The 12,051-nt window shown below is 54.9% G+C and overlaps 1 protein-coding gene across 8 annotated transcripts in view; it reads left to right on the top strand.

The window, feature by feature from the left end:
* CD9 (CD9 molecule) overlaps window positions 1-12,051 on the top strand; it is a 31,811-nt gene that overhangs the window by 19,505 nt on the left and 255 nt on the right. For 2 of the 8 annotated variants that reach the window (XM_069489429.1, XM_069489431.1), the window contains 6 exons: window positions 1,213-1,321; window positions 7,505-7,602; window positions 8,247-8,321; window positions 10,116-10,214; window positions 10,378-10,467; window positions 11,065-11,148. In XM_069489429.1, coding sequence (XP_069345530.1) covers window positions 1,213-1,321; window positions 7,505-7,602; window positions 8,247-8,321; window positions 10,116-10,214; window positions 10,378-10,467; window positions 11,065-11,148 — 555 coding nt within the window. Of the gene's footprint in view, window positions 1-1,212; window positions 1,322-7,504; window positions 7,607-7,838; window positions 7,907-8,246; window positions 8,322-10,115; window positions 10,215-10,377; window positions 10,468-11,064; window positions 11,149-12,051 lie in introns of all 8 variants that reach the window. The other 6 variants (XM_069489430.1, XM_069489433.1, XM_069489435.1 and 3 more) reach the window with 6 other exon arrangements.

Raw genomic sequence — 12,051 nt, forward strand, 5'->3', positions numbered from 1 at the left:
GGCAAGGAGGGGCTACATCTCACCATTCCCGTTTTACAGATGGGAACTGAAGCAGTAGAACTCTAGGCCGAGAGTTGCAGCCCCCATGGAAACACACATGATAGGAGCAAAGCCACCTGCACCCCTGGGGCTGTGGGCAGGTTGTGCAGGCTGAGGTCTGGGGTGGCCCCTCCTGCTGTTGCCATCTCCACCCAACACGTCCACACCCACTGTCAGGCCATGGGGAAAGGGAAAGAGAAGCAGCCATCACCGGCTTCTGGAGCCAAGAATCAAGGTCCCCGGCGAGCAGGGCCCTGACATAAGAGTGCCTCTGTTGAGGGGGTGGACCAGCAAAACCTGGGGCCCACCCACTGCTGTGTCCAGCCGGCCATGACACTAGAGGCCTGTGAGTCACCCCCCAGCGAGCCCTGGTACGGGCGACGACAAGGGTGCTCAGCTGGCGCCAGGATGGGGGAGGAGGCCTCCTGCCCAGCATCCAGTTCAGCAGTGCCAGGCCAGGACTGGGCCTTGTGAAGAGGTTAGGGACCAGGGTGGGCAAGCGAGGGGAGGCCCTAATGTCGTTTACTGTGCAGAGGGTCTCTAAGGGCACTGCAGCTGCCCTGCCTGGTGCATGTGTGTCCGTGTCTATGAGCCATCACTGAAGTTCAAAGTTCGAATATTGCCAGCACCCTAGGCACCCCTACTGTGTGCTCCTCCCTGAGCATAAATCCTTCCCTCCACCTAGAGGTCATCACTCACTTGAGGACAATCACTTTTTATTCTTTTATTATTTATAGGCACATACAAACATATACATCTATGTGCATCCCTAACCAGTTTACTCATTTTTGACTGTATGGAACCTTATTATACGTGTTCTTGTGTTTCTTGCTGTATTTGTTTAGCATCATGAGATGCACTCATGGTGTTGCATGTAGCTGGAGTTACCCATTTCCATGCTGTGTAGTATTCCCTTGCCTATAAAAGTACCCGTGCGACTGCTGTGCTGCCGGAGGGCAGTGTTTATTCCCAGCTCGCTGATATTTCTAGCACACGGATCGATCACACACGCTCCCACTGGCTTCTGTGACTGCCAGGTGTGTGTGAGGGGCAGAGACCGAGGGTGGTCCCAGAGTCCTTTGCAAGTCTCAAGTCGTGCCCTTCGGCACTCGGGGACTGAGTTGTCTGTCCCTGGCAGCCGGGATTAATGCTGATGTCCTGTGTGTCTTGCAGCTTGCGGGGATTGCAGTCCTTGCCATTGGACTATGGCTCCGATTCGACTCGCAGACCAAGAGCATCTTCGAGCAAGAAACTAACAATAATAATTCCAGCTTCTACACAGGTGAGGGGGAAGACTGGGTATGTCCTCCAACTTTGGAGACTCTGTGTTGACCCAGGGACTTGGGCTTGGGAAGGAAATGCTCTGGCCTCATTGGCCACTTATGTCCCTTTCAAGCTATGTCGTTTTTGTTTGTAGTTGTGCCCGTGCATTTGCATTTGACTGATGTGGTTTCTTTTCATGCTGGCTAAGTCAGGCATTTTGACTGTTCTCTACTGTGAAGTTGGCTCTGTCAAAGTTGCACCCACTCTCGAGGGTTTAAGAACCTCTGTTCTCATCCCTCCTTTTCTCTCCTAATGACGTGTCTGCTTTGGCTTCATCATTCCCTGAATTCAGAAACCTTTGACCTAGGGACCCGCAGTGCCAGGCAGAGGCTAGATGGCTGTTCTCCCCGCTGTGCAGATAGGGACTCTGAGGCCCAGAGGAAGGCAGCCTCCCAGAAAACACAGAAACAGCAGGGGAGACTGCAGGGGCCTCTGTCCAGCCCTTTGGATGCCTGGTGCTGGGGTAAATGCCTGGTGTTTAGTTCTATCTGTTTTCTAACCCGCTTTTCCTTTAGGGAAAAGGTTTCCGGTTTGAACCTGCCTGGGAACCTCTGAACATGAGCAGACTCGGCAGGTTTCTTTGTACACCCAGGCCCCTTGGCATCTTTTCTAGCATCGTTCTGTGCCTCTGGCTGCTGTAGCACCACGTAAAAGCTGCTCTCGGAGGAGTGGGAGCCTGAGGTCTGCCAAGCACAGTCTCTCAGTGTCTGGGGGAATTCAGACTCGGTGACTGTACTTTCAGCCTAGCTTGGCGGTGGGAAACATTTCATTTGGGAGAAACAGAGGAAGCACCCTATTTTTAGGATGATGCTGCTGTCATACCATCAGGCTGAAAGTGTAACTTTGGTCACTTCCCTCCCACCCACCAAAGAAGTTATTTTTACAGTAATTTGCAGGAAGGGAGAAAGCAGTTACCTCTCCAGACTCTGGGGACAAGCAAGGCCAGGCAGCCATGCGGACCTTCCCTTGCACCTCTCGAGCCAGGCTGGGAGGGTCTTTAGAAACAGCCTGTCCGGCTGTGTAACACCTGAGCCCTGTGGATAGTGTTGCTGGTTTCACTGCTTTTTGTTGTTGTTAGTTGGAATTTTTTTGGGTGTGTCTCCCTATTGTCAGAAAGAAATTGAGGAAAAGAAAAGCATAATGTGTTTGTGTTAAAAAAAAAAAAAAAAGGCTACACACAGAGTTTTTAGGCAGCAGGTTTCTATAGCGCCCTGACTTGTTTTAGCAACAGAGCATTTCTGTGCGTCCGCAGCAGGCTTGCGGCGCCGTCCCGCAGGGCAGGGGGCAGGAGCGGGGGCTGAGGCAGACCCTCCACACTCCGCCACGCTGCGTGGCGCGCTGTGACCCTGCGTGGGGAGAACAGAACTACCCGCAGGAATGGGCACCGTTTCCAGCCAACTTTCCTGAACAGGAGCCCCGTGGCCTCCTTCTGGGTCTCTCGGGAGAAAGGCTCCGTCCTCCCATTGTTCTGGCTGCTTCCAACAACTCAGTTTTTCTTTTTTTTGTTATCCGGGGTCTTTGGCTAGTTCTATATATTTTTAGATGTGGGAGGTAAGAATCTCGTTGGTAAGTGGACGGAACGGGAGGAAGACACGAACATTTTTTAACCTCTTCGTTTTCCTGCCAGTCACTGTCTTGCAGATCTTGTTACTTAATGCCCTTAACTCTGCAAGGAGTGTAGAATGACTCCTGTCTCACAGTGAAGGAACTGAGGCCCAGAGAGGTTAAATAACTTGTCCAAGCTCTCGTTCTTAAGAGGCAGGACCAGAATTTGAACCCAGGCCTAAGAAAGCCGCTTCCTGGACTGCCTGTGCCAGGTTGTGAGGGTCTCTCTGTGTAGGAACTGACTGAACGCTCCCCACTGGTGGGGATGGAGTGAGGCTCTCCTGGACTTTCGACTTCGCCCAAGGTGTAGTCAGGGAGAGAAGCCCCCGCAGCCACGGTCCTAACCAGCAAATGGCAGGTGGGGAAGCCATGGAGGGGGCAGGAGAGTGACCAGGACCGGTAGGAGAGCTGGGGCCCGCCTCGGGGAACGTCATAGGATTCAGACCCCGAAGGTCATTGCAGGCCCCTCCCTGGTCAGTAGTCCTCCCTGAAGTGACCAGGAAAGTGATTTGAAGGCACAAACCCAAAGAGACACAGTAACTCCTAGTTGGAGGCGGGGGCCGCTGCCCCCTTAGCTCTGCAGGGAAATACGGGTCCTTTGCAGCTGGACTCCCTTCCTGGGAAAAAGATCTGAGCTGTGAAGGCTTCGTTCTGCTTGCAGAAGCCCAGGGCACAAGGGATGATGCAAGTGACACCAGAACATCAGCACCCTGGGTGGCTGCTTGGGTCTGGCTGGACCCTGCACTTCACTAACCGCTTTGGAAAACTGAATAATTGTCGTCCAAGGGCAAAGGGCCAAGGAGGCTTCGCTCGCTGTGTCCCCCTCCCCCACTGGGCTGTGACACCAGCCTTTTGTGTTGGCCCAGAGCCCTTCTCCCAGATGAGCTTGGAGTGCCAGCTGCACCCTGGCTGCTGCTCTGACATCATGGGGTGACCATCCCTTGCACTGGGCCACTAGCTGTCTGCAGGGCAGCCCGCAGGCCAGGCCGGCCATGCCGCTGACTCCCGAGGAAACCTGAACAGCCCCTGGCTGTCTTTACGCCAGGGGGCCACAGAAAGAGTATATACCCAGGCAGAGACGCAAGTGCAAAAAGAACTTCCCAGCGTGCAGAACAGTTTATGGTGAGTCCAGAACAGCGGACAACCTTATATGGGCCTTCTCTCCGATTCAGGCCCTGGGAGATTCAGCCCGTCAGCACTATCCATAATCCTAGCTGCAAACATGTTGGGGAACTTCGTTTTCTTGGTCCCAGGCCAGCAGCCCTTCTTAACTCCTTGGTGTCCTCCCAGAACCATGGCCCCTGAGGGAGGGGACCCAGGGGGCTCTAACCAGAGGCCGTGAATGTCCACCCTTCCCTAGGACTGTCCCCCCATGCACAACCAGGTGTCTGGTCCAGCTTGTGGCCTGGGGCCATTTGTTCTGTCGCTCTGTGCCGCCTTTTCCCATCCTGAAACCGGCACAGATCACACGCCAGCTCCTCTCTGAGGCGCAGAAGTGGGGCAAAGGAGTCCCATTTTGGTGCTTATTAATGAGGATGACCACCCAGGGGAGGGAGGGCAACCAAGAGGGAGCCCGTAGAGGCAGAGTTAGGGTTCCTTCGAACCCCTGGTCAAGTTATTTGGAGATAAACTTTTAAGCAAGCAGAGGCCAGAAGCTCGGCCAGGTTTTGTTCTCTTCTGCTCAAACAGGTGTGGTCAGTGCTATTTGCAAGATGTAGCTGGGGTGGGGAGCGGAGGTTGCTGTGTCCTCTCCCTAGCCTGAGCTGAGAGGCCTGATAAACAGTGAAAAACACTGTTCCATTTCTTGTGTAAAGGACACCCTGGCATATGCCACTGCTGCCTGTAATGGCAGCCTGAGAAAAGCAGAATAAACAGCCCTTAAGCAAATTAATACTGTAATCCCCGAGAAGAGAAGGCTCTGTGATGGGTAACTTTTTCCATGAGTCAGATAGAAAGCTAACATTCACTTGTTTTATAAAGGGGAACACTTTGTCATTTGTCATCGCCGGCCTTTGCTAACAAGCCTGGGGTGTCGGCTATGAGGAGCCAGTCCAAAGGGAGGCACTGGGCGGCTCCTGCAAGAAGCAGCCCGAGCCCTGAGTGGTTCCGTGATGCCAGGGGAGCCACCCACCCCCAGAGAGGGCTCAGTCGAGGCACGGCAGGTCTGCAGCTGTCCAAGCAAGATTTAAAGCCAACAAGACCCTTTATCTTAAAATCTTCCTCTGCAGAGCCCTGGAATGAATATTTAATATTAACCGAGGCCCATTAAGAGAATATTCTCTCTTTCTGCATGGGAAATGCTTTCTCCTTTACTAGCTCACTTGCTGCCGATCCAGCTCCCCTGGCCTCTGCCAGGGTCGCCAGGCTTAGGAACTGGGATGTGGACTTAGAGAAAACACGTCTGTCTGTTCACTCCCACTCGGCTGTATTCCATGTGCTTGTAAATCCTTGTGATCTCTTAATACCCCCTATTTATTCGGCCCCTGCTATGGAGCTTAAAGGAGTGACCTCATCCTTCACTGTCTTGCCCCGATGAGATGGGGGGAAAGGGGGGCCATTCACTGCCTCGGCTCACTGGTATCCCCAAGTTAGAGCCGAGAACTGGGGGAGACTGCCCCTCTTCCCCAGAGCCCGATGTAGGGGCTGCTCTGCCTCACTGAGTCCAGCCCATGGCCCCACAGCATTGGCCTGCCTAGGAGGATGGGACTTGACTCGAGGACAAGCTCCATTTGTGCCCTTGCCCAGTCTGGGCCGGGCATGCACAGGAACAATACCCATATTCATAGAACATGGGGTTTGCCAGGGAGGCCACGTGACCTGACCTCACGACAGATGTGGGGGAGGGGGGGAGGCACAGATGCTCCCTGTGTGCATTCTGCTCTGTGCCGCCCGTGCACCTCAGCTGCGGGCAGATTGCACACTCTGTTGCCTGCAAAGCCTCAGCCCTGCACTCAGGGTATAGATGTGGGACACCGAGGTCCCTGTGTCACCTGCCGTGAGTTCTCACCGCGTATGCTGCTGTGTATTCTGGGGAAACATCCCAGGCTCTTTCTCCCTCTCTCATTTTGAGCCCCTACTGTAAGAAAATCTCTAGTCCCCGTTAAAGGACAGTAAGGAAAGAGCAGCAAGTATATGAAATTCACCACTGTGGTTACTAATAGTTGTTGCCCATCCTTTGTATTATCGAGATGAGCAGCCGCTAGCATTCGTTGTGCACGCACGGATCACTGCGTCGTCACAGCAGTCCTGGAGGTAGGCATTGTTACTGGCCCCATTTTGCAGATAGAAAACTGTTGCACAGAGAGGTTAAGGGGCTTCCCCATCTGGGGACAGCCCAGGCCCTCTAGGCTTTGGGGCTGGTGCTCTCGACATGTGACAACAGCCCCTCCCAAGGTTGGATAGAGCATACCTGTAAGCCGGGAGGCACTGGGCCTTCTCTGCTGGTTTTCTCATGGGGCTTGCATGTGGGGGTGGGGGGCTGAGTAAGGAGGTGTCCCTGCAGGACAGCTGTGGCTCCTCAAGAATGTAACTGTAGGATGGGCCCCTCTGGGAGTTCCCTTGGTGGGTTGTGGAATGAATGAGACCAGGGATGCTCTCCTGTGTTCCCCTGTCCCCGGAGTTTGCATTGTTTTGGGTGTGGCAAGAGTTATAGAAGTCACGCCCTTGCTCCCACCCCATCCACATTCAACTCACCCACCCCTTAGCAAGCAGGACCCTTTTCACCCTGAACCTGGAATGACTGAGTTGCAATTGTAAGATCTCTCTGGTGTGCCATAGGGATCTTTTGAAATCTTCTAGCAACCTACTTTTTTAATTGTACTGGTAAGAAAATTGAGGCCCAGAGAGGGAAAGTGTCTTACCCAAGGTGACAGAGCAGTTAGTAGCAGTGTGGGTACCAAAACAAGGGTCTTCTGACACCCAGCCCTGTGTCCTTTGTGCTAGAGCAAATACACCTTTGCCAACACGTGGCCTTGGGCGTCACTGACGGTGCAGCCCGACTCTACTGGCAGCAGGGCGGGGAGGTGTCCCTGTGGGAAGGAGGCGCGTGGCTGTCTGGGCGTGCAAAGCCCCTTCCTTCTGGAAGCTGGCGCTCACGGCGCCCTCTGTGAGACAGAGACCCACGTGGGAACTGTCAGAGCCCCCAGAGTTAGCCCGGGTCTGGAGGGTCTCCGTTAACTGGCGCACGTGGATTCGTCTTGCTGGAAACAGCTGAGGGCCTAGGCCGGTTTGCACCCTGAGGAGAAAGGGGGTTCCCGCGACTATGCTCCGTCCTAGCTTCGGGGCTAAGGCGCACCGTCCAGAAGGGCTGAGGGTAAAGCAGGAGTGGACGTGAGGAGGCAGGGTCCTGGAAGGCAGCTGGCAGGAAGGAGGTGGGCGAAGGGGTGGAGGCGGCTGTGTTTTAGGGGAAGCGTCTTCCCTGAGATGAGGGCAGTAGGGATGGGGAGGCGGAGCATGCAGAGGGCACAGGCGCCGCAGGTGAGGCCTGGGCCTCCGCACAGACGTCCCCACCGCGGTCCTCTCCTCCGTCCCTCTGCAGGAGTTTACATTCTGATCGGAGCCGGCGCCCTCATGATGCTGGTGGGCTTCCTGGGCTGCTGCGGCGCGGTGCAGGAGTCCCAGTGCATGCTGGGCTTGGTGAGTCCCCTTGTCCCCGCAGCCACCCCTGGACCTCAGCAGCACCAGACCCACAGATCAGGCGGAAGGGGAGGGGGTGAGAAGGTGCCCAGAGGGCTGGGCCTGAGCTGCCCTCCGCCGCCCCGTTGCCCCTCCCCAGCCCTGCCCCAGCCTCGCCCCTGCTGCCCTCACCCTCCCCCCGCAGCGTGGGGCGGCCCTTCCCTCCTGGAGCCTGTCTTATCACTTCCCTTAGGCAGCTAAGTGCCAGGACTTTGTTTCCCCCTTTCTCGAGGACCACGTTTGCTTTTTTTCCCTGAACCCACAGGTACCTTCGCCTTCTCTCCTGCTTGTCCTAGAATTTCTCACAATCGCCCGCAACTCCAGCGTATTCACTTCCTTCCTCTCCCCACATCTCTGGGTTTCGTTGCTCGCTGACTCTTAACACCTTACAATGCCAGTTTGGGGCTGGGCCGTGGGCACCTGTTCCTGCTGCCGCTTCCGTCCTTGCCTTGGCTTAGCTCTCCGTGTTCCGTGAACTTTTCCCTCCCCTCCTAGGCTGCTCCCCGGAGAGGAGAGCTGTCGTTCTCCGTGTTCCAAGATGCCTTTTGACGCTGCCGTCTGGTTGGCTGCAGTGTCCCTCACACTGTCTCCTCTTTTCCTCCTAGTTCTTCGGCTTCCTCCTGGTGATATTTGCCATTGAGATAGCTGCGGCCATCTGGGGATATTCCCACAAAGATGAGGTAGGTGTGTCCCGTGAGAGCTCGTGGGTCCCGCACTGGCCTGGGTTGGGAGCTGGGGGATGGGCGTGGTGAGGGGGAGGGGTCCTTGGTCAGCTCCCAGCCACTGAGCAGGCCTCTCGTCTTCACCACGTTGCCACACGCCTTCAGAACACGCGTCCTCGAGGGCAGGGCACGTGAATGCTTACTCTACCCCGTGCAGGGTGGCGCCAGCCACCGTGCCGGCTCCTAGGTGTTCAGGAACTCCCCGTTGGGTCTGTGTCTGTCTGTCACACACCACAGTAGCCCCTTCCCCAGCTCCTGGAAAGATTGCTCGGGAAAACCTGGCTTTCTGTGGCTGGACCCACTGGCCGCCTCCTCTCATGTGTTCAGCTGCTGCCCCCATGAGCCAAGTGCTGTGCCCAGCCCTACGCAGGGTCCACAGGGGCACGAGCTCTGGGCCCCACTTCCAGGGACTTGGCCATCTAGTGTGAGAGAAAGACACACGTTTGACAAGTGTCATAGAAGTGATTTCTATCCAACGCACTGTGGGATTTGAAAAGGTCAGGTAGGGACGGGCAGTCCTCTGGCTTCATGGAGAAGGGTGCACTGACCTAAACCTTGAATGAGGGGTGGGATTTCAGGAGGAAAGTCACGGAGCCAGAAGGGCTGGTCCCAGACAAAGGGTCTGAGCATAGCTGAGCTTGGACTTCCGAGGGGAGCCCTGAAGAGTTTACCGGGATGGGCCATATCAGAGCAGTGTTTTAGGAAGACCTACCTTGACATGATCAGCAGGAAGAGAGGAGGCAGGGGCCCTGTCTTAACAGCTGCAGCCATAGAAATAGGAAGGGATAATTGTAGAAGATGTCAGAAAAGTGCTAAAGGAAAAATGCTGAACGGTGGTTGTTCATTGGATGTGGGTAAGAGTCCGGGGGACAGGCATGCGTTAAACTGGGATGCACCCAGGTGCAAGAGGATAGTGATCTAGCCAACACCTCTTCCACGTTTACTCTGTACCAGACATAATGGTAAAGGCGTAACGTGCAAAACCTCATTTCAATCCTCACCGTCACCTATGAGACTAGGGACTAGTATAAGCTCCTATCCTACATATGCAGAAACTGATGTAGAGAGGGTTCATAATTTGCCAAAAGTCACACCTGAGTGAAGAAACAAAGAAGATGGAAGCCTGAGGAAACAGGTCAGGGGTAGGACTTTGAATTTTTATTAGTTATTATTTTTTAATTTAATTTAATATTTTTTTAGAGATGAAGTCTCACTTTGTCGCCCAGGCTGGAGTGCAGCGGTACGATCATAGCTCGCTGCGGCCTCCAACTCCGGGGCTCAGCCTCTCGAGTAGCTGGGACTACAGGCATGTGCCACCCGGCTAATTTTTCTGTTTTTTGTAGAGACGGGGCTCGCTGTGTTGCCCAGGCTGGTCTTAAACTCCTGGCCTCAAGCGATCCTCTGCCTGGGCACCCCCGAGTGCTGGGATCACAGGCGTGAGCCACCGTTACGCTTTAGATTGAGCAGATTCCATTTAAGAGCCAAATGGGGCTGAAGAGACCAACGAAAAGTGCAGGAGACCAGGACAAGTGGCAGGAGCTGGTTCGTGGAGGATGCGGGAGGAGCTGGGAGGCCCAGAGGCCCTGAGACGGCGGGACTAGAGGCTTTTGTCTGCCCAGTGACGTTTGCCAACACGCATGTTTGCTGGCTGGGAACCCGCAGGGAGCGAACGGGGTGGGACAGGTAGCACTTGCTCATGAAGAAGTCTGTGAAAAAGCTGTCTCTGCCCCCTCTCGTGTGTGTCCCTCGTAGGTGATTAAGGACATCCAGGAATTGTACGAGGACACCTACAACAAGCTGAAAACCAAGGAAGGGCCTCAGCGGGAGACGCTGAAAGCCATCCACTACGCGGTACGTCGTCTCGGCAGAGACCCCCTTTTCTGAAGACCCCCATGTCTTCACGATGCGTCTGCACAATACTCGGGGTGCCCGTGAGACCCGCCCAGTGCATTTCTACTGCAGTCGTCTGTCTTTGTTCCCTGCTCTCACCCCCCTCCCTGCCTTCTCTGTGCAGTTGGACTGCTGTGGTTTGGCCGGGGGCGTGGAGCAATTTATCTCGGACATCTGCCCCAAAAAGGACATACTCGACAGCCTCACCGTGAAGGTAAACTTAGGAGCAAGACCCCGGCTGCCCCCGGCCCGTTGCGCTGGGCAAAGCCGGCGAGCGCTTCATAAATACCCGCTTCTACCTGTGAAAGGGTTCCCTGGGGACCATCTCTGTTCTCCCTCCTTTGGGCCCTCTGTTCCCTCAAGGGCAACAAAGCAAAGCCCAGACAAGGGGAGTAACAGTGTTTCGCTCCCCGCGCCCACTGCCGCCCCCGCCCTAAAGCCGTCTAGACAGGTGTGCTTCTGAGTCTTGGACTCCTTTTATTTTTAGACTTCCTAAATGGCTCATGATTGTAAGCTAATGTCCAAACTCCAGAATAATAAAAAGTGACTCTACCGCCATATCAGAAATAGAGCCCAGAGCAGGGCCCATCCCTCTTCGTTCCCTGACGTCCTTCCCAGATTTTAGGGAGCCACGCGCATAGCCACCTCTCGGTTCCCCTCCCGCCCACTAGCCAGGGCATCTCTTTTCCTGGACACTCCTGTCTCCAGCCTGTCCTCTCCCCCGCCCCAGAGCTCCTGGGGGCCGTGGGAGGGAGGGGTGCCCCTGGAGAGGGGACAGTGTGTGACCTGGGTCTCGGTTTGCCTCCCTAAGTCCTGCCCGGCGGCCATCAAAGATGTCTTCGAGAACAAATTCCACATCATCGGCGCAGTAGGCATCGGCATTGCTGTGGTCATGGTGAGTGGCAGGGTGTCTGGGCAGGGGTGGCCTTCTCAGTGGTGACATTTATTCAGCACACACTCCCTCCAGACACTGTTTGAAGTGCTGTGCATTTATCAACTGACTCCATCCTCACCATACCTGCGAGGTAGGTGCTGTTGGTGTTTCGGTGTTACAGCTAGGAGACGTGGGGGACAGAGAGGTCGATAAGGCGATCAGAGCCGCTCAGCGCACGAGTGAAGGACCCGAGGTTCGACCTCAGGGTGTCCCCAGAATCGACTCTCTTAGCCTTAAGGGTTGGGGGCACATGGACGGTGATGCCAGCACTGCTGGTCCTCAGAGCATGTCACTTCACACACCTGGTTTTCTCTTCCTCAAGAAGGTAGTTCCCTAGGAGCTACCTGGGTGGAGATTGTTCCATTTCCTCCCGTAGGCTGCAGGGCGTCCACAGGTGGCAGCCAGGCGGAAGACTAAAACTTCAGCTGATCCAGTCTCCTGCTAATCAGCTTCTAGAAACCAAGGGCCAGCCAGGCTCCCTGGGGCCAGCCCCTCTCCCTGTGAGAACCCCACCCATCCTCCTCTGCACCAAAAGAGAGAATTGCCTCCTTTCTTAGTGGTCATTTGTACCCCTCGTGTGCACCTAAGAAAGGCTTGAAGCAGCTCTCAGTAAAAGACCTTTTAAAATAGACTATTAGATACACACACGAAGATGAAAGCGTAAGTACTAACCTGTGTGGACTGTTGGAACATCTGGAATTTGAGCATGAAATTTAGCTCTGAACTTATTTCTCACTCTGAAAGTTTTCCAGGGAAGGGTGCTTGTGCAGCTTGCATTAGCTACTGACTGCAGAACCTTAGAGTCCCACCAGTCCAGCGGTCCCACCTGTTATCTGGCCCACATCTCTCCTGCTTCAGTGCTTT

The sequence above is a fragment of the Eulemur rufifrons genome, chromosome 16 (assembly GCF_041146395.1).
Source record: "Eulemur rufifrons isolate Redbay chromosome 16, OSU_ERuf_1, whole genome shotgun sequence".
Taxonomy (NCBI): domain Eukaryota; kingdom Metazoa; phylum Chordata; class Mammalia; order Primates; family Lemuridae; genus Eulemur; species Eulemur rufifrons.